The sequence below is a fragment of the Lagenorhynchus albirostris genome, chromosome 2 (genome assembly GCF_949774975.1).
Source record: "Lagenorhynchus albirostris chromosome 2, mLagAlb1.1, whole genome shotgun sequence".
Classification (NCBI taxonomy): domain Eukaryota; kingdom Metazoa; phylum Chordata; class Mammalia; order Artiodactyla; family Delphinidae; genus Lagenorhynchus; species Lagenorhynchus albirostris.
This window is the reverse complement of record NC_083096.1, coordinates 33,028,115-33,049,077: the sequence shown is the minus strand read 5'-3', so window position 1 is coordinate 33,049,077 and position 20,963 is coordinate 33,028,115. Positions and strand designations below refer to the sequence as shown.

General features: G+C 51.5%; 1 protein-coding gene across 1 annotated transcript in view; it reads left to right on the top strand.

Moving 5' to 3' along the window:
• The window catches only part of PLEKHA6 (pleckstrin homology domain containing A6), a 128,509-nt gene extending 110,427 nt beyond the window's left edge, over positions 1–18,082 (top strand). The window contains exons 16-24 of the mRNA XM_060129179.1: positions 1,107–1,218; positions 1,782–1,921; positions 4,316–4,445; positions 4,645–4,751; positions 5,610–5,786; positions 6,810–6,977; positions 7,055–7,188; positions 7,711–7,856; positions 14,237–18,082. Coding sequence (XP_059985162.1) covers positions 1,107–1,218; positions 1,782–1,921; positions 4,316–4,445; positions 4,645–4,751; positions 5,610–5,786; positions 6,810–6,977; positions 7,055–7,188; positions 7,711–7,856; positions 14,237–14,289 — 1,167 coding nt within the window. The 3' untranslated portion in view covers positions 14,290–18,082. The remainder of the gene's footprint in view (positions 1–1,106; positions 1,219–1,781; positions 1,922–4,315; positions 4,446–4,644; positions 4,752–5,609; positions 5,787–6,809; positions 6,978–7,054; positions 7,189–7,710; positions 7,857–14,236) is intronic.
• Positions 18,083–20,963: the final 2,881 nt, after the last annotated feature.

Here is a 20,963-nt window from a genome sequence, read left to right as displayed (position 1 = left end):
CTTTAACAGATATATGAATGTAAAGAAGATCATGATAAATACAAATCTCTCTCATGACATCAGAAGAGTACGCAGTGTGGGAGCCACCCACCGGGGAATTTTTAGGTGGGAAAGAGGCCTTTCTTTCTGGGATGGGTCAAAAACACTCTGCTTGGAGGCAGGAGGATGGACGTTCCTGGGGCATTCTTCTTCTTTTCCTTCCTCTGTCTTTTCTCTTCCCAGGCTCTGCCCCTTCTCTAGCTCGCTTTGCAAGCCCTGTCTCTCTGATGCAGTTAACACCCTGGTTTCCCCCATTTTCCTCCTGTTTCCCTCCTGGTAACAAAACTTACCACCCAAACTTGCAGCTTGTTAGGTTAGGTTAGCCCCTGGACCAGAGGCCCCAAATGCCACGATGTTCTGTGGGCAAGCCTCACTTTCACCGCAAACATTTTGGGAGGTAGGATAGCGTCATGGTCGAGGGCACCAGCTCGAGACCAGATCCAGATGGTGGCCACACTGCTTACTAACAGATGGTGTTGGGCGTGAGCCTCTGAAGTGGAGACAACCGCTGTCCTTGCCTCGTAGAGGTGTTGTGCAGCCGCAGTGAGTTCATGTGTGCAAAGCACTCAGCACAGTGCCTGGTATAGGCGGGCAGGGTGGGGTGGAGGGCAGCGGGGCGGGGAATGTTAAATAAAAGGTAGCTATTATTTTTCAAAGAGTGGACACTGTAATTGAGTAGAATTCATGCATATCAAACAGTCCCACAGTATGTGAAACAAGACAGTAAACCAGAAGCTCTTGGCCCTGGAAAACAGGCCACCATCAAGTGTCCACCTAGAGGGGTGTTCACTCCAAGACCACCCTGAGCTCCCCTGGGTGGGGGGCGGAATCAGAGGGACAGGTTCTCACTCTCTTCGTTCTGAGGCCACACGTTCACCTAAAAGTGCTCTTTGCTGTGATGACAGAGCCCTCTCCTCCCGCAATTCCGGAAGCCGAAGAGGCAAAGGCTGCCCATGAGAAAGATGAGTGTGCTAGAGGGATGTGTGTGTGTGCATGAGCACGTGAAAGCTCCCGCCGGGACACTCCTTGGTAGCCACCTCCTTTGACCTGCTCTCTGGCTGTTTCAGAATGAGGTGCTCAACCGACAAATCCAGAAGGAGATCTGGAGGATCCAGGATGTGATGGAGGGGCTGAGGAAGAATAACCCATCCCGGGGCACAGACACAGCCAAGCACAGAGGTAGGCGCTCTCTCCACCAGCCTCCTGGCTCCTGGCCTCACCAGAAAAACCTCCAGTGTCTCTGGTCTCCATCCCACACCTGCCAACTCATACCTCTCCAGGCCTTCACACTGTGCTCAGAGCCAGTCAGGGCCTTCTCAGGGCTCCAGAAATTTCCCCCTGCCCAGAATAGACCAGATAGACCAATCAGAGATGCTGTTGCGTCTAGATTCCTCCCCAGAACAGGTCAACGAGCACCTGCGCCTTCCCAGCCCCTAAGCCCATGGGCCCACTGGTGATCTGAGACCATTACCTTAGTGTCTTCCTTCAGCCCAGGGACCTTGGGCTGGCTTTCTGTGACACCTTTGAGGTAGTGGTGTCATTTCCATCCATTATCTTTTCCTGCCCAGCTCGCCTCTCAACAGCCAACCTGTGAGCCGACCCGTTATAAGTCCCTTCAGCAGGCCCAGGTGGCCCTGAGACCCTAAATCCTCCCCTGCCTTCTCCACCTACAGAGCCCAGCCACACTCCAGGCCACACCCCTACCCCTTCCCTCATCTCTCTCCTCTTCTGTTTCCCCAAAGGAGGACTTGGCCCCTCAGGCACCTACAGCTCCAACAGCCCCGCCAGCCCTCTCAGCTCCACCAGCCTCACCAGCCCCCTGAGCCCTTTTTCATTGGTGTCTGGCTCTCAGGGGTCCCCCACTAAGCCCGGGTCCAATGAGGTAAGCTGAGATCACGGAGAAGAAGGTGGGTGGGGGAGGGAGGACTAGGTCCCCATTTGCCTGAAATTATACAAGTTCTGTGCCCATCTCTTCCCCAGAGGCCTCCAGTCGTAGTGCTTCATCTCTGTCTAAGGTAGTCATTCTCACACCCAGTTTGGTGACCCTCCCTCCAGACTTCTCCTTTACTTGTTCTCATTTCCAGCTGTCATCTTTAGTTGCCTTTCAGGGAAGTCTTCCTGAGCACCAGGATGGTTAGCAGAGACACCAAACACTTAATAGGAATTTAACTCTAGGATTGTTCTGTGGGTGAGAGGGCTGAGGGTTGGTGTGGGGGGCATTTGCCTAGTCAGCCAATCAGCAGGTGTTTTCAGAGGCTCTACTCTGGGCAAGGGACGGTATGAGACCCTCTCAGAAAGATGCCTGAGGGCCTTCACCCACCCAGCGTCCAATGGGGACCAAGACCCATTCACAGTGAACAGCCCTCCTCTGGAACGTGGTGGCATATGTCTCAATACTGAGCCACGTGGCTCAGACTGTAACTGTTCTGATGTTCCAAAGAGAGGGTGGAACTTAAACTGGGTCATGAAGCATTGGGACAGGTAGAGGAACAAGGGAAAGGCATTACAGGCTGGAGAGCTGGCGGAAGCAAAGGTACAGGGGAGGGGTGTGCCCAATGTGATGGGGAGACAATGAGGAGAGAGCTTCAGAGAAAATGGGGGACCAGTGCACAGGCGGGGGCTCAGTAGAGGAGGGCCTTGTAGGCCAGGCAGGGTTAGCTCTGGAGGTGGAACTCCATCCAGGCGACGGGTGGGAGTTTGGTGGTCCAGGGCCCCGCCCCAGGCTCCAGCAGTGTTGTCGTCCGCCTCTGCTAATGCTCTTTTCTTCTGCTCTCACAGTGGCTGCTCTTGTTCCTCCTAATGCTCTGGCTTCTCTCTGCCTCAGGAGCCTGGCCCCCCGCGGCCTCCCCTCCCCAAAGCCTACGTCCCCCTGGAGTCTCCTCCCACCGTGCCTCCACTCCCTAGTGAGAGCCGCCTCTGGCCATACCCCAACTCCCCTTCCTGGCACCGCAGTGGCGAGACAGCCAGGGGTCAGGTACCCAACACCCTTGGGTCCTGGAGGGCAGGGACGGAGGGAGCGGGGCCCGGCAGGAGACCAAGTCATTGTTCCCATCCCAGTATTAATTTTCCCACAGCTCAGTTTCTACTGGCCCTCTGTCAGACTCTGGGATAAGCAAAGGGATGGCTGAGACCCTCATACTGGTCCTCTTTCCCCTTTTTGCTTCCTGTGGACAATGAAAACATGAGTTGCTGCCCTACCCCGTGGCAGCCCGTGGCTGTAGGTGGTGGGTTATGCCCCCCTCCCTACCAGCATGACCAGACCATGGAAATCCAGTGACAGCCCCCCAACCCCCACTGGAGCCATTCCAGTCCCTTCCTGCCATTGTGCACCTCAGACCCCAATCCTCCCATGCTCTCCCTCTCCCCTTGCCTGTGTCTCTGCCTTGTCTGTGTCCTCTGACTCTCATCAGCCCCTGAAGTGTAAGGATACAGACCCTTTTCTCCCCTGTTCTGGCTCCTTCTCTCACCTGGATCCCTAGGCAAGGTCCAGGAGAAACATGCAGTTAGGCTTGGAAGAGGTTGCATGGTGAGTAGAAAGACTCCTCAAATAGGCTCAGCTACTTACTGGTAAGATGCACAACCCTTGAGGGTCTGCCTAGTGAGGTGGGCAGAGCAGGTATCATTGCCTCGGTTTTACGGACAAAGAAAGGTGATAGGACTTACCCATGCTCTGTAGTTGGGCCAGAGCTGGAGTTCGTGACCTCTGGTCTAGTCTCTCTGTACTCCCCTCACTGAGACTTAATTCTTCATCCCCGTGGGAGGGGATGGCTCAGATGATGTCTGAGGTCCCTTTCTAGTCACATGATTCTGTGAGACCACAACCCAAATGCCCTGTTCCTTCCCGCAAAGCTCATCTTATTCTTGTGCTCAAGTCTTGGGTGGGATCCCAACAGAATCCACAGATAGCCTTGGCCTTGTAGCCCCCTCCTCCAACCATTCCTCCTCTGGCTCACAGCAAGTCTGTGCTTTTCGTGTTTGCCAGGAGGACTGGTTGGGCTGAGGGATCTCTCTGATGGGCCTCAACGGCGGCCCTCTTGGAGGCCCTGAGCCCTCATTCCCCAAGAGGACCACACGCTGGCCAGTCTTAAGGTGGCATGGGTGGGAGGCTCCAGTGTACCCTTGCCCACTTCCCAGCTGGCACACACAGCTTCCCTGCCCCATGTTTTTTCAAAGGTTTGCACTCCCACCACTGCAAAACAAAGAAACACCACCAGGGACCCAATTCTCGGTGGTCACTCTAGCACCATCCATCCATCTTCTCATCCCTTCTCCCTAGCCCATGGCAAGCCATGAGCAAAGCAAGAAAGACCCCCACCAGACCTCACCCCTGGACACCACTAGAGACATCAGCCTTGTGCCCACCAGGCAAGAGGTGGAAGCAGAGAAGCAGGCAGCTCTCAACAAAGGTACTTCCTGTTCCATCCTCCCCTGGAAGTGAGGCTAAGGGTCAGAGAAGAGCCCAGACAGGTGCTCGCTCACATCCAAGGAGGTGCTTCCCCACCTGGGCCTCTCACCTCCATGGAGGGCAGGACTGAGCCTCTCTGAGAAGCAGGCTGCCCTGTGTCCCTTTTTATGGGACCCACTGGCTACTGTGTCTCCCTGCAGTTGGCATTGTGCCCCCTCGGACAAAGTCACCCGCTGATGAAGGAGTGACCCCGTCGGGGGTGGTGAAGAGGAGTGCCAGCGGGCTCGCCAATGGGCTCTCCTCCCGGGTGAGTGCGCGCCCGCAGGCCCCGAGAGCCCGTGCAGGCCTGAGCGGGGCTGGAAGCCCAGGGGCCTCCGTGTGTCCACCTACCTGTCACTGTTCAAGAAACCCAGGACTAGAGGAGGAAGGTAGAACAAGAAGAAAGAAGGCAAGCGGAGTTCTCCTTCAGGGAGACGTCACGGGACAAGGAAGCTATACATAATAAAGATATAAGAATATTTAACAAAATTATTGTAATGTGCCAGTGATGAAATGCAAACTCAAAAGTCAGTGGTCAGAGTCAAATGTGCTGACCAGAGGCACCGTGTTAGTTTCCTGGGGTTGCTAGGAAGTTAACAAAACAAACTTGGTGACTTAAGACAATAGAAGCTTATTCCCTCACCGTTGCGGAGGCCAGCAGTCCAGAATCAAGGTGTCCGCAGGGTCGGTTCCTTCTGGAGGCTTGAGGGAGCCTCATTCCATGCCTCTCTCCTGGCTCTGGCTGTTGCTGGCAATCTTTGGCTTGTAGACGCACCCACACCCCCCCCAACTGCCGTCTCCACCTTCACATCACCTTCTACTCTACGTGTCTTCTTTTTTTCTGTTTCTTATAAGGACACCCATTATTCGGTTTAGGGCTCACCCTAATTGAAGATGATCTCATCTTGAGCTCCTTAACTTGACTACATCTGCAAAGACCCTATTTCCAAATAAGGTCACATTCACAGGTACTGTGGTTAGGACTTGGATATATCTTTTGGAGTCCACTCTTCAACCCATTACAGGCAGGCTTCCCAGAGAAGGGAAATTTTAAGGGATTAGGGCAGATGAAAAATCTGGGTTGGGGGGGTGAGGCACCAGTCAGAGCCCCGTTCTCCCACTACAGCAGGAGCGCCCCAAGAGTGCTGTGTTCCCTGGCGAGGGCAAGGTCAAGATGAGCGTGGAGGAGCAGATTGACCGTATGCGGCGGCACCAGAGCGGCTCTATGAAGGATAAGCGGAGGAGCCTGCAACTCCCGGCCAGCCCGGCCCCCGACCCCAGTGCCCGGCCCGCCTACAAAGTGGTAACGTCCTCCCAGCCCCCACAGGCATGGCCTGGCATCTGCCAACACTGCCCACGCCCAGGTCCCCACCAGCCTGGCCTGGAGGGGTTGTAGGGAGGGAGGAGGTTTTAGTCAGGGAGAGACCAGGAAGGACCCAAGCTGGGCGCCTGGGAGACCTGGGGGACGCTTGTCCCCCACTGGGCAGAGGAGATACTCCAACAAGTGTTTCCTTTTTTGTGTGTTTAAAGAAAAATAACTCACGAAAAAGGAATGCCTTGACTATTTTGGCTGAAATGAATTATACAAAATTCAGTTAAGAGAGGTTAGTACAAAACCTGCAACCTAGAAGTAGCCGTCACTTGTTTCTAGAGCATTTCCTATGTGCTTAACATTGGGCTGGGGGTTACTGAAGGTAATCATAGCTCAACATCACATGGCACAGTACAAGTCACGATCCCTTTCATGTTATTTCATTTAGTCATTTCAAGGATGCTGGATTAGGAAGTATTACCCCCGTTTTAGAGATAGGGAAAAAAAGTCATGAGAAATTAAGGGATCTCTGGGCCACACAACTATTAAGTGCAGAGCTGGGAGTAGCCCAAACTATTGGCCTAATTTTTCTTTCCATTAAATTTCAGAAATACAAGAAAAATTATGGCCCATGAGTCCTGCCCTCAAACAGTTTACATTCTAATTGGTGGACTAGAACTTCTAGCATATGAAAAAATTAGAGATCAATATAAGACACACCGATTCAGTTGCCCAAAATATTATATATGGCACCGGATGTGAACACAGGTACAGCAGGATGGGGACAGAAGACAGGGATGAGATTTCACCTTGGGGCCCTTGTAGGCGAGCAGGCTTTGGACAAGCAGCATGGAAGGATAGCTCAGCAGTGGGGCGTGGCCAGGTCAGGCATGTTAGGCAGGGATAGTGAGGACACGGGCATGATTAGGGCTGCCTGGAGGCGTGGGTAGCAGTGGAGGTGCCGCTGGCAGTGGGACAGAGGCCCCGCGTGGTCACGACGGTGCTGCCGCCTAGGTGCGCCGTCACCGCAGCATCCATGAGGTGGACATCTCCAACCTGGAGGCAGCTCTGCGGGCAGAGGAGCCTGGTGGGCAGGCCTACGAGACACCACGGGAGGAGATTGCCCGGCTCCGCAGAATGGAGCTGGAGCCCCAGCACTATGATGTGGATATCAGTAAGGAGGTGAGCAGAGTCCAGGAGGGGCCGGGCGGGGGGAACCCCAGGAAGGAATAGAGGCGGTGACCTCGGTTCCTCCACAGCTCTCCACCCCAGACAAAGTCCTCATCCCTGAGCGGTACATTGACCTGGAGCCTGACACTCCCCTGAGCCCAGAGGAGTTGAAGGAGAAGCAGAAGAAGGTGGAGAGGATCAAGACGCTCATTGCCAAGTCCAGGTAACAGGCCTTGGGGTGAACCTCCACTTCCTCTACCCACCCTGGCGCCTAGGGCACCTGGGGCACTAGTGCCACTGAATCCAGTGCCCGGACTCATGCGGTTGGGGTTCCTGAGCCTCCCCAGCAGAGAGCAAATGGAAGCAGTGGTTCCAGGCAGCGGACCGGCCCCAGGCACGTGGCAGGGTTGGTGACGCTGCCATCGGTGCCAGAAAGACCTACTGGGCTCGTGCACGCGCTGTCATCAAGACAAACTGATGGGTCGCCCTCCGGTGACTTGTTTTCCCTGTCAAGCCTGCCCTAAATATTCACTTGACCCTTCTAGTTCATTTCTAAATGGTGCAGGTAGGGGTCCCAACACGCGTTTTGCTAGGGTCCCACTCACCCCAGGGGACAGGCTTGCTGGGAACCGGAGCCTGCACGTTCACAGGCCCCTGGATCCCTGCCAACCTCCGTCTGCAGGCCCCCCAAGCCAGTCGGACCATCCTGTCCCCCCTCCATCTCTGTGTGTCTGTGCCTCTTTAGTATGCAGAACGTGGTGCCCATCGGCGAGGGGGACCTTGTGGACGTGCCCCAGGACTCAGAGAGCCAGCTGCAGGAGCAGGAGAAGCGGATTGAAATCTCCTGTGCCCTGGCGACCGAGGCCTCCCGCAGGGGCCGCATGCTGTCTGGTGAGACGGGCTGGGCCTCGCTCCGCCAGGGAGACCGGCTGACCAGGCGTAGGGGAGGTAGTGCAGTGCGGCAGGGGGCCAGGGACAGAACAGGGAGATGTTCCTTGAGGTCAGAATGAGCACTTATTGAGCGCCAGGGGCTGTGCTAGTCTCAGGGGGTGCAAAGGGGCCAGAGTTGCTGACATCTGGGAGCTCAGAGCCAGGATGACCCGCCTAGCTGCTGGACAGGGAAATGGCCAGAGGCCATGCGGGGAGCACAGGGAGCCATTCTACCTGGGCAGGTCCAGGAAAGGCCCAGAGAAGAGGCGATAACTGAGCCTGATTGGAAAAGATGCAAGTATGTACCAGTGGTGGAGTGAGGGCCAGGTATTCCAGGGTATTCTCTGACTTCCCATTCGTGCTGCATGCAAATAGCAGGAATGAAAAGGGAAGATGGTACAAGCAGCCAATACAGTCACCACCTTGGCTACTGACCCACACCCACTTTTCTGCTAAGAAAAGATGAGTACAGGGAACTGACTTCACACTGATACAAAGGCTAGTGGGTCTTAGTGGATCCTATGGGGTTGCAGCCAATAGGACTCACTTCCCCTCAGCTTGAGGAGAAGCACCTCGGAATAGAGGAGAATGTAATTGGGAAGAATAGAAGAGACCCTGTGAATGGGAGGCTTTGAGGTGGAGGAAGGACAGTGGTTACGTCATTAGCATGGGAGACGATATTCCCCACTCCTGAACACGAAAGGTGCTTAGGAGGGAGAGGGAAGGGGGGTGGTTCTGAAGGCCAGTCCAGACGAATGCCCTGGACGGATGCCAGGCTTGTGATGACTTTGGTTGAGTGAGCAGAGACAGGTTGTGCCAGCCAGAGTTATGGTAGCCTGGGCAAGTGTCAGATTAGAATCGTGGCTGGACACACAGAGGAAGGAATGGCGTTTCATGTTGGTGACTTGGAGGGTTTCAGTTTTTGCTCTTTGAGGCTCGATTTCCTCATCTGTAAAATTCAAATCAAAATACCTGTCTGGTGGTGTGAGGATGAAAACAAGGTGAGCTAAGCATCTAGCACCATGTCTGTCACCCAGTAACTGCTCAATAAATGCTAGCCGGCTGTAGTAGCAGTAGTGCTGGTGCTGTGGTAGTATTAGTTGAAATAGCAATAGCTAAAGTAGAAATAGGAATGTTTTGTGGGTTTTCTAGCTATTTTAAATATGGATATTTTCAGAAACCAGAGGGTTTTAGGCTACAGCAAAGGAGATTTAAGTAAGCTTTAAGGAAGAACCTACTAGCAGTTGGCATATAAATGGACATTAGAACGGGTGGCCAGGGAAAGCCCTTGGAGATACTTCAGAAACAGGCTTTCAGGTGGGCAGGAGTTGAGGGCAAGAGAAGGGATGGGCTTCAGAGAGCCGCATCTTGCAGCCAGAACCGAAGGCAGCAGAACCAGTTTGGCTACAAGGAGGCTTCTGTCAACCGCCCTGTAGTTTACCTGCAAAATGAACTCGAAGCTTCCAAAGATCAAATTCCACATGCTCTGGGCAAAAGGCAACTTCCTATTTCAAGGGTTAGGGCATAGCACTGTTAAAACTTCCCTCTGCCCCTTGCCCTGTCCCAGCCCCTGGCTCTCTCTTCTATAGCTCCCGCGCCAAAGGTGCCAAAGGTGCCATGAAAACAAAACCCACCCTGGCTCTTCAGATTCCCCCTTGATACCCATGGGCTTATATTTCAGGGTCAGTGTGCTGAAAACAAATGGTCACCTTGCTGTTGCCGAGACCCCAACTATTTAAAAAACGGCTGTGGCAGGGCCAGACCTCAGACTTAGCCCACTGTCCCCACCACCCCTGGCCTATGGCCCAGATTCCCAGAGCTGCAGCTCTGCCAGGCACAGCAGGCGCTGTAGGGGGGGAGTGCTGGGCACAGGGGGCATGAGGACAGTGCAGCGGGCAAGGGATGTAGTTAGTGCCTGAGTGGGGGTGTGGGGCCTGGATGCTGTGGTCGGTGGCAAGCTTGTAGCAGTTGTTGGTATACCTGGTGTGCAGTATCCGGGAAGATGCAGCAATTTTAAGTTTGTATGTGTGGCGTGATGTAATTGCAGTGTCTGTATTGGGTAATGGTTGTAGGTACATATGTATGGGTGCATATGCACGTGTGTTATGTGTGGGTGGAGGGGAAGTTTGAGTACAAATATAGGAGTGTGTCTGTGTGTGCAAAATGTCTATGGGTGTTGAGCGGAGACCCATTATTTATGAGTAAAGCTGACGTTTGGGAAGCTGTTGACGTGAGTGTACAACACACGGGTGGAGGTAGTGCTTATGAATGCACACATTTACGTGTGATAGACTTTCTGTGCAGCATGAGGAATGAGAAAGAGTATTTGTGTATATGTCGCGCACAGTATATGTACTGCACATTTGTGAACACACACCTGTGTGTGCAGGATGGAGGGAGCACAGCCTCATGAATGTTGAGTACATGTGACCGATTATGCCTGCAGATGTGGTAGCACTTGTGAACACACAACTGTAATAGCACATCTGTCCAATGCCTATCCACTGCATATGTGAATTTATTTTGATGGATATATTCCTAATGTGTTTAGTATTTTTCTAGAGGTTTTTAAAGAGGTTATATTTAGCAATCAATCTTTCTTGCTGTCACTCATTTAGTATCATTATAAACGTCCTTATTTTGCTGACCTCTGTGGAAGGGATGCACTTGGGGGCTGTAATCCATACAGATCTGTTTGTAGCCCTGCTAAATGCTACCAAACTGTTACACAATTTTTTGGTAATAGATCTTTATTAGAGTATAATTGCTTCACAGTACTGTGTTAATTTGTGTTGCACAACAAAGTGAATCAGCCATATGCATACATATGTCCCCATATCCCCTCCCTGTTGCGTCTCCCTCCCACCCTCCCTATCCCACCCCTCTAGGTGGTCACAAAGCACTGAGCTGATCTCCCTGTGCTATGCTGCTGCTTCCCACTAGCTATCTGTTTTACATTTGGTAGTGTATATATGTCCATGCCGCTCTCACTTCGCCCCAGCTTCCCCCTCCCACCCCGTGTCCTCAAGTCCGTTCTCTACGTCTATGTCTTTATTCCTGCCCTGCCACTAGTTTCTTCAGTACCAGTTTTTGTTTTTTAGATTTCATTTATATGCGTTAGCATACAGTATTTGGTTTTCTTTTTCTGTCTTCACTCTGTATGACAGACTCTAGGTCCATCCACCTCATTAGAAATGACTCAATTTAATTTCTTTTTATGGCTAATATTCCACTGTATATATGAGCCACATCTTCTTTATCCATTTGTCTGTTGATGGGCACTTAGGTTGCTTCCATGTCCTGGCTATTGTAAACAGTGCTGCAATGAACATTGTGGTACATGTCTCTTTTTGAATTATGTTTTTCTCAGGGTATATGCCCAGTAGAGGGATTGCTGGATCATATGGTAATTCTATTTTTAGTTTTCTAAGGAACCTCCATACTCTTCTCCATAGTGGCTGTATCAATTTACATTCCCACCAACAGTGCAGGAGGGTTCCCTTTTCACCACACCCTTTCCAGCATTTATTGTTTCTAGATTTTTTGATAATGGCCATTCTGACCAGTGTGAGGTGATACCTCATTGTAGTTTGTTTTTTTTAAAATAAATTTATTTATTTATTTTTGGCTGCGTTGGGTCTTCGTTGCTGCGCATGGGCTTTCTCCAGTTACTGTGAGCAGCGGCCACTCTTTGTTGCGGTGCGTGGGCTTCTCGTTGCTGTGGCTTCTCTTGTTGCAGAGCATGGGCTCTAGGCGTATGGGCTTCAGTAGTTGTGGTGCACGGACTTAGTTGCTCAGCGGCATGTAGAATCTTCCCGGACCAGGGCTTGAACCCATGTCCCCTGGATTGGCAGGTGGATTCTTAACCACTGCGCCACCAGGGAAGGCCCCTCATTGTAGTTTTGATTTGCATTTGTCTAATAATTAGTGATGTTGAGCATCTTTTCATGTGCCTCTTGGCCATCTGTATGTCTTCTTTGGAGAAATGTTTTAAAGTTATTTTGTCTACTTTTTACGGAAGATTTTCTCTCTTCAGTTGTGCCTTATATAGATGTCAGTGGGCCTCTCAATTCCTCTCTCTCTCTCCTGATTTTCCTGTTTCTAATCTCTCATGGGCTAGAATCTCAGCAAGTCAACATGTATCAGAATTGTGTATAAATAAGAGTAACTGGACTCCAAGGAGCTCTTCAATGAATAAATTGTAAGAGCTTCACTGCATGTACATTGTAACATCTATTTGGCTTCCTTGAGATCTTCCTTGCTTAGGTTTTGATTTTTTGACTCTTTTAAAAGTTGAAGTTGCCAGACAGCTAACCATTATCTGTGATACGGACATGCACACGAATGTGTGTTTTGAAAGCATTTGTGTATGTATTTGTATGGCAAGTTACAAGTGTGTTGGGTCATGTGCAAGGCACAGGTTCAGAAGTGCCCGTATACACACATCTGAGTTACGTGTGCTGAGTAGAGAGGTTTCGTATTGCTGGATCCCATGCACGGACTGTGGATCACTTCCTGTCGGGGAGAGCCCTGCGTGTCTTATGTATGTATGTGGGCGTGTGTAGATATGCGTGGGGCTGCATTGGCCCTTTCTCTTGTGCAGAGGCCAGGGAAGGGGATGAGGTCCAGGGTAGGGTGGGAGCAAGAGACTGGGAAGTTCAATGCCAGGATCCCTCTCTTGGGGGAAACACAGTGTGACCCTGGCTGAGGTCTGGTTCTTCTCTGAGCCTGAGTGAGGATGTTCTCTCACAGCTGCACCAAGGGGGCACAAGGGGCCGGAGACGGTGCAGAGCTTGTTCCTAACAATACGACTCCCCTTTCCTTGTCCTTCATTTTGCTGTTCTCAACGTGAAATAATAATGATAATAGAGTAAAATCTCATTAATTCTAATGTCAGCACTTTAAGGCCTTTAATGATCTGTTTAGGGGTGGATTGGAATTTGCCTTTCCTGGATTGATGAAAAGAGATATTAAGGGACTGTGGGGAGTTGTTTCTGAACCCTCCAGCCTAAGTTAACCGACTGGCTTGAAGCCTGTCAGAAACCTCTGTTGGCACGGAATTGATAAACATGGTGATCGCTTGGATTGAGCCATTGAATGAGGCCTGATGATCCGGATTAGTGTGATTTTACTGCACTATTAATCATTATCACTAGCGATATCACTGCCTGTGAGGTGCCATCCCTCATTCTGTTCCACAGTCGTGGAAAGGTACGTGTATCTCTCCCGGTTGCAGGGATGGAAGCGGAGCCCTGGGCTCAGAGGGGCTGGGCCTCGCCCACAGTCACACTGGTTCTCAGCAGAGCCTGGACTGGGCCAGGGCTCCTCTGGGGCCCCACGCTCTCCTCCATGGCGCCCCTGGAACCAGGCCAGCTCTGCCTCAGCTTGAACAAGTTCCCAAACTCAGCTGTCCTGCTTGCCTCCTGCCTTTTGCTCCCCGCACCGCACGGAGGGGGGCCTCGCTTGCTCTGGGCGCCCAACCTCCCTCCTCCCACCCCCGGCCGCCCCTATTCACTTCCCTGTTCATTTCTGTTTCCAGTGCAATGTGCCACCCCAAGCCCTCCCACCTCCCCTGCCTCCCCGGCTCCACCAGCCAACCCCCTATCGTCTGAATCCCCACGGGGCGCCGACAGCAGCCATGCCATGCGGGTCTGAGCTCTGACGTAAGCACTTTTCTACTGTATTTCATCCAGCCCAGGGAACGGGGACCCCTCCCCTCACCCCCACTGAGCCATCTGCACTGTCTTGTTCCATCCGGCACTGCTTCTCCCCTCACCCCAGTGCCCCTTGTCGCTCTTTCCCTTCCATCCATCTGCTTGAGCCCGCAAGCGTCCCCACGCAGTGCCGGGCTAGAGCCGGCTGGCAGGGCCGCTTCTTGGATGCTGCAGTGCCAGTGGCTTTGCTTCTCCAGAAGCAGATGGGAACAGAGCTGAGGCCTCTCCTGTCCGCTGTCTGAGGGACTGCCCTGACTCCCACCCCTGCACTTCCTGTCGGCCAAGAAGCCGGCCATCTGTTGAGATACACAGCAGTCCTGCCTCAGAAGCTGCTTGTCCCAGATCTTATTTCTCCCAAATCACTCCCAGATCTTACTGTAAATTAAAATAGCCCTGGACGATTCTAGGCAAAGGCTGTGTCCCTTCTTTCCCCCTAGCACGCAGCTGCTCAGGATCAGGCAAGTGAACAAGAATTGACTTCTACTCGTTTGTTCCCCTCTCTCAGGGTTGAGGGGGTGGGCGGGTTTCCACAGGTTTTTGCAAGGCAAGACTTCTCTCTGGGGAGGGTGGGCTGGAGGGTCTGCCCCTCTGTGCAGCGCTTTTCTCACCCGTGTCTCTCTCCTCCAGTGCAAGCCCTGGCTGAGGCCAATGCCGTGAAGCTCCACAGAACCACGTTCTGAAGCCTGCCTCTGCCCATCCTGGCCCCCTGGCCCCCCGCCCCTGTGCTCCCATGGGAATGCCACAGAGAGCCAGGCTGGGGGCCGGGCTTCTGCCGAGAGGAGCACAGATGCCTCGGTGTCCACATACCCACGGCGCCCGGCCCTGAAGTCCTTGCTGCTCAGACGGTGGTCCTAGGCCAGGGCGTGAGATGGTGGGGCGAGGAGCGCCATCCTATCTGATGCCCACGGCACAGGGAGCCTAGGTCTGGCTCTAACTGGGGTTGTGATGGCCCTACTGGAACACTCCCTGATGGAGAAGATGCCCTGGTGGGGAATGCGCCCTGGGCTATCTTAGGTTAGGACTCCTCTCTTGACACCGAGAATGGCACCCACCGTCACCCCCTTCCCCCATCACCCCCGCCGTCCTGCCCCAGCTGTGCCCAGGGTCTTGGCACATCTCTGCTTATGGGTACTCCTTTGGGGTCCAGTGGAGACTGACCACCCTGCCTGAGCCAAAGACAAGATGATGAGAGATGGGGAGAGGCTCCTCGGCTCCCAGAAGACAGTGCTGGCTGTGGATAGAGAGAAGCAGGTCTGTGCAGTGTCTGAGGGCAGGTTGAGAAGGGTAGCAGAGAGAGAGGGAGAGGTCTCAGGACAGTGGGAGGAAAGGGAAGCAGCAGGACTCATGCGCAAGCAGGAGGAGGAGGACGGAGATGAGAAGGGGTAGGGGATTGGTTTCCCCAAGGTGGAACCTTAGGTTAGTGCCAAGTACAGTGCCAGCTGTTGGCTCTGCTTCTCCCACCTCGTCCCCAGGATCAGCAGGGCTGCCAGACCGAGGTCCTGCCATGGAGCACACTGCTGTGGGTATGGAGGTGTGAGCTGAGGGCCCGGGCAGCAGCAGTCTGGGAGATGGCTCTTTCTAGGTCTGGGCCTGGTTCTGGGGTCAGGAGCAGAGAGAAGGACCTGTCTTACGGAGGGTGTGGTCAGCCTTGGGGCCTTTCCTAAACATTTCTGTGACATTATCTTGTCTCCCTTCCCCCTGAAATGTGCTGTGGGCCAACTGAGCATGTGCCCTGCAAAGAGGGCATGTGGCCTTAGTCTGGTAGGCCAGATTCTGGGGCCCTACGCTGCACCCAGGCATCCCAGGCATCCCAGATGAGGACAAGCTGAGGTTGTATGGAAGGTCTCCCTTCTAGCTTGGCTCACTCACAACCCACCTACCCAGGGAGCCACTAGTGGAGTGACCGAAGCAAAGCCCATTCTCCCTATGCTCCACCCACCTTCAGATGAATGTAGCCAGAGAGGATGGAGGAGAGAGAGTGAAGCTGAATAACCTTGGCCCCTAGGCCTTCTCTTTGCCAGAGTTGCTGCCCAGAGACTTCATTCTGACCTCCAGCGGCCCCAAGAATGATTACTTCATCTTCCAACAATTCCTCTCCACTCCTTCATGGCTGGGACAGTTATGGTTCATATGCAAGTAAAGTTGACAATTCACTCAACAAATATTTATTGAGCACCTTTTATGTACCAGGCACTGTTCTAGGTGCTTAGGATATTCTCATGCTTCTGAGGGTTTACAGACGGGATTCCACTTACCTTCACTTCTAGCAGGTTTTTTGAACATGACCCTTGGCTGCAGTTCCCATCTTCAGCACAGCTCAAGCACCCCAAACCTGTCCTCCCCCCGCACACACTGGCAGGTGGGATTGGCTCCCAGGTAACCGTCTCTCCCTTCTCCATCTTCTCCCACACCTTATCCATCCATAAGAAACGGATTTTTCGGGGCCTTCCATGCCTTCCCCTTTCTTTGTCTGTGTCTCCTTTTTTTTTTAAGTGATATTTTTAGAAATACATGTAAAATACCAAGGGTTAATGTCTGCCCCTCTGCCACCTCTCTCTCACCTCTTATTTCATAAAGCTGGCTCTTTATGTTGCTTTACATGCCTTAATATATGTTTTATGAAGATTATACATATTATAGATGTATATGTAATATATATATATATATATTTGTTTGGATGTCTGATCCTTTACTAGAACTCCTGCCCAGGCCCATTTTCTCTCCTTTACTTTCCACATCATTCCTAGCATACTGCGGCCATACCCCATGCCTTTTGATCCAAAGAAGGGGAGAGGAAAGACTTATTTTAAGACAGATCTATTTTACGCTTTTGTTATAAAAGCAAATCTATTTTCAAAATGTGCAATGTCTGAATGGAATTGGCAAATGATGTGAGGAGACTGGGATGGCTGCCTCTAGGTCCAACCCTCCACCCTTCCCTCCTCCTCAGCAGGCAGCTTCCTTCCTCCCATTCCCCAGTCTGCAAAGGGCTGGTCCCCAGAGCTCACCCGGAGAGGATCTTGCCAGGGCAGGACATTCTCTTGCAAGTCCTGGTCTAAGGATTTGATTACACTGTCAACTTTTGATGACTCTCTAGGGTTATTGGGTGTGAACCCTCTTCGAGGAAATGTTTACAGTTGTGTGCACAAAAGTACAGCCTTGCAGGCACACACACCCCAGATGTGCTCCTGGACCACCTCCTTTATCACCCTGCTGGAAAGGGCAGCCTACACCAAACAGCACTGAGAATGTCAGTCTATTCTTTGATGGACCTAGAATATGGTGCAACGGCCAAAGGAAACGGGTTGGCATCACGGGTCCTTCGGGGCAGATACATTCAAGTTCCTTGGACTTCTCACACTCCTTTTCACTTGATCCCTCACTGGTCTGGGTGACACCTATGGCATCTGTCTCCCTCTGTGACCTTTCTTCTGGGGGCCGTTGTTAAGGGGATGGTACCCCAGTCTGGCATCCAGACTGCGAAGTCAGCCCGGAGGGTCCCACGGACAAGGTACATCTCAGACTTGCCAAGGACTTTCTTGCTGCTGGGGTCCTGAGCTAAGCCAGCTCAGCTTTCCAGACTGCTTATCGACTATTGAAGTGGGCAAGGGGCTCTCGCCTTGCAAGAATTTGGGCAGAATGGATGTCTTTTGTCCAGATCTGGAATCAAGGGTTTTGGAATCTAGCACAGAGCTCCTGGCCAGCATGTGAAGCCTGGCTTCCCACTTTGGCATTTGCTGGTACCCTATTCCCAGCCTAAAGCAGCTTGCTGTGAATGAAGGGGGCCTAGATGGAGGCCCAGGGGGAAGTAACCGACCTGGTGACAGCCCTGGTTACTAATCTAGGGCCTTCCCAATTAGCACATTACCTCCCTCATCAATAACCAAGAAGCTGTAATCAAATACTGATACTGTCACTTTAGAGTTTTTCTGAGGTTGCAAGCTGTGCGCACTTGCTCCCCTTGGTGAGAGGGATCCTCTTGGAGCAGGGCTGACTATAGCAAGACAGAATTAATTCCTTTCCCTTTAGGTACCCCCTGACAACCTGGCAGCTCTTAAAACTAAGGAAAATATGAAATATACATATATATATATATATATATACACACACACATATCTATTTATGCACATATTGGGGCCAATTTGATTTGCTAGTATTAGACAATAAACCGTACAAGGAAATTTATGACTCAGTGTCTTTATTTAGTATAAAAGTGACCTTAGAAGAAGAGTTAAGATTAGATAAACAGAGGGCATCTCTGTCAGGGGACCAAACAGCCGTACCAGCCCCTTAGCATCTTTCTAGCCAATGAGCCCCTCCCCAGGGAGGGGCCATCCTGACTGACGGGCGAGAGCTTGCTTCCCTCTCAGCAGCATTCTTTTTAGATATAGGTACTGAAGCACCCAGTGAGTTCTGCATTTGTATCTTGCAAGTTTGTATAAACCCTATGCAGGGAATAAATGGTTTGTACAAGTGGTGTGTCTCTGGCACTCTGTGTCCGTGTCTGCCTGTGGCTGGCCTTGGGGTCCATGAGTGTTTACGTGCTTGGCAGAAAAGGGGAGGGGTATCTGGGGCCATCCTTCCCTGACTAAGAGAACTGGGTTCAGAGCATATGCACCACCCATTCCCCCCATGCCTTGGGCTGTACATCTCAGCCTCCCCAGGCAGGGATCCTGGAGTTCTCAGAAGCATGCCACCTCCCCATGAACTAGGGAATGGTGGTTTGTTGTCGACACCACTGTCATCTTTTTGATCCAGGTGACCCCAGATCAAGGTTTGTCCCAAGGTCCTGTACAATGGAAATATCAGATTCTTCAGGCCCTGGAAGCTTCCACTGAAGGTGGGGGCGGGGAGGTGGTATCAGAAAGGTTGCCCAAATTCTTTTCATCTAGCCTCAGTGTTTTTGGGTCATTTCTCTTGGCAGGTACTCAGTGGTTATCCCTTATTGACACTCAGTGTGAAGGACTTTACCAGAGCTGCTCAATTTGAAATGTTTGTGAGGAGTGAGAGTCAAGAAGCCCTGTGAATTCTATGGGCCGGGGTGTGGAGAGAGGACGTGAGCCCAGGACAGCGGCAGGCTTCCCTGGGCTTCTGCAGGATGTCTGGGGAGAGGAGGAGGCATTAATGGTTTAAGAAAGAGGATATAGGAAGGCAAGCTTCTTGTAATTCTTGATTAGCCTCAGTCTGGTTCTAATGGCTGATTTTCAATTCTGGACACCTCTTCTCATCCCTAAAAGGCTAGTGGAGTAGGTATTTTGTATCTATCATCTATCTACCTATACTTTTAAAAATAAGTAAAATGACTGGATTTTGGATTTTGTAACATCCCCGGGAGAGCTATAAACCTTGATGTCCTTTGTGAAGCAGGGAGAATTGGGACCAGATACAGGCTCAAGACAGACCTTTAGAGCTGGAGGAGGTATACTGGAGAAGTTGTCAATTTCCAGGACCTGGCTCTCTGTCTGCAGCTCCCCCTCTAGGCCAAAGCCATTGACTTGGAGAGGAGGCGGAATGTGAGAACACAGGGCACTGCTGGGTGCTTCTTTCCAAGCATGATGCTCACAGGTCCCTGGCCGCTCCACCCTCTGGCCCAGATCAGCCCTTCAATCAAGCCAGGCTGGGGTTGCAAAAGGGGGCAGTAGTCAGGAGCTATAAATGAAAAAGCAACTAGCAGAATGCCCTTTAAGGAGTAGTGCTCTGTAACCGTGTGGTCGTATATTTATTCTTGAAGAGAAGCATGCTAGGGTCAGGCGGCAGCCAGGCTTCAGACCCTGCTGCTGACAGGGAACGGGGGCCATGCCACATGCCCCCTTATCTCTAAGCCTCCAGTGCAGAACTGGCTCACCCCATTGCTGAGACTGATGGAGGAAAGGAGATGCCGTGCTCAACTCCTGGCCCCTCTCCTTGCTAGCTGCATGAAGATTTGGACAAGTCACTAAAATTCTTGAGTCTCAGTTTCCTCATCTGTGAAATGGGGATATTAACTGCCATCTTATGGAGCTCTCAAGAAAGTCAAATGAAAAAATGGAGGAAAAACCCTTTGAAAACTCAAATTCATTTACCAATGAGAGGAGTTGGTGGTGACACTGTGTTGGCCCCTTGGCTGCCTTTAGAGACATGATGAGGGAGGAGGGGAAATGTTTCCCAAGGTCTCCCCTTTGCTGGCTCCGTAGCCTTCACTGGAGGACGTCAGCAGGGGCCCTGTTGTTCAGCCATCTGAGGCGTCCTCCCCCTGCCCACTTCTATTCCTCCAGCCCCAGGGAGTAGCTGCACTATGCCAGCCCTTCCCCACGTTGATCAGGACAGGCTTTCCAGGGCCTACGTCCTCCTCCCTGGGGTTGCCCCCCATGAAGGGGGCCCCTCTCCAGGAAGATGGGCTATAGACAAACCCCTTGGGGCCCAACTCTGGTGCCCAGTGCTGTAATCTGAGAATCAGATGAAGAGACCCCAGATTCAGGAGGGTTCAGTTCTGAGCTTACAGGTGGGCTCCATTGTTAGGGGAGGTATTGTTAGTTGCTATTTTATATTCCTGTGGGAGCAGTTTAAAACCACAATTAAGAGGAGATCAGAAGTCTTTCACATAACAGCATTCAACAGTGTAAGAATAATAGTAATATTAATAACAGTAATTATTATAACTATACTAGAATAATAAGAACAATGGCTCGTTATTTACTATGAGCCAGGCACCTGGTTCTATGCACTTCACATGCGTTTACTCACTAATTCTCATTGTATCTTTACGTGATAGGTACTATTATTATCAAAGGAACTGAGGCACAGAAAGGGTGAATAAAATACCTGTCTCATGGAGCTAGGACGAAGCCCAGGGCGCTCTGATTTTATAGCCTGAGCTCTTAACCTACCAGTTTCAATGGGGATGATACCGCCCCCTAGGGGTGATTTTGGAAATTTTCAGGGGAGCTTAAGTTGTCTCAGGGCTAAGGGGGCAAAACTCTTACTGGCATTTAGTGGCTGCACTGCACAGGGCAGGTTTCCAAAATAAATAATTGCTTTCTGTCCTGCACAACTTTAAAATGTACAAATGGACTAAACCCACTACCAGTATGTCAGTCATACTGGAATTCATAATAGGCCTACCAAGTTTTTATAAGCTAAGTTTTTTTTAAAATAAGTTCTATGAATAACTCAGTAAGTTAGGAGATGGTTATTATGGAGAAGGCTCTTAAGTGGAATAAAGACGTTGTCTCAAAATTGTTGAATAATCTACTCCACGCATTGTCTACGCAATGTATTCTAACACTGCAACTACTGTATATTTGGTTCCAATGCAGTAGGGTCTTACTGAATAAGCAAAGAGGCTGACTGAAAACAGTTAACAGAGGAGCTCTGA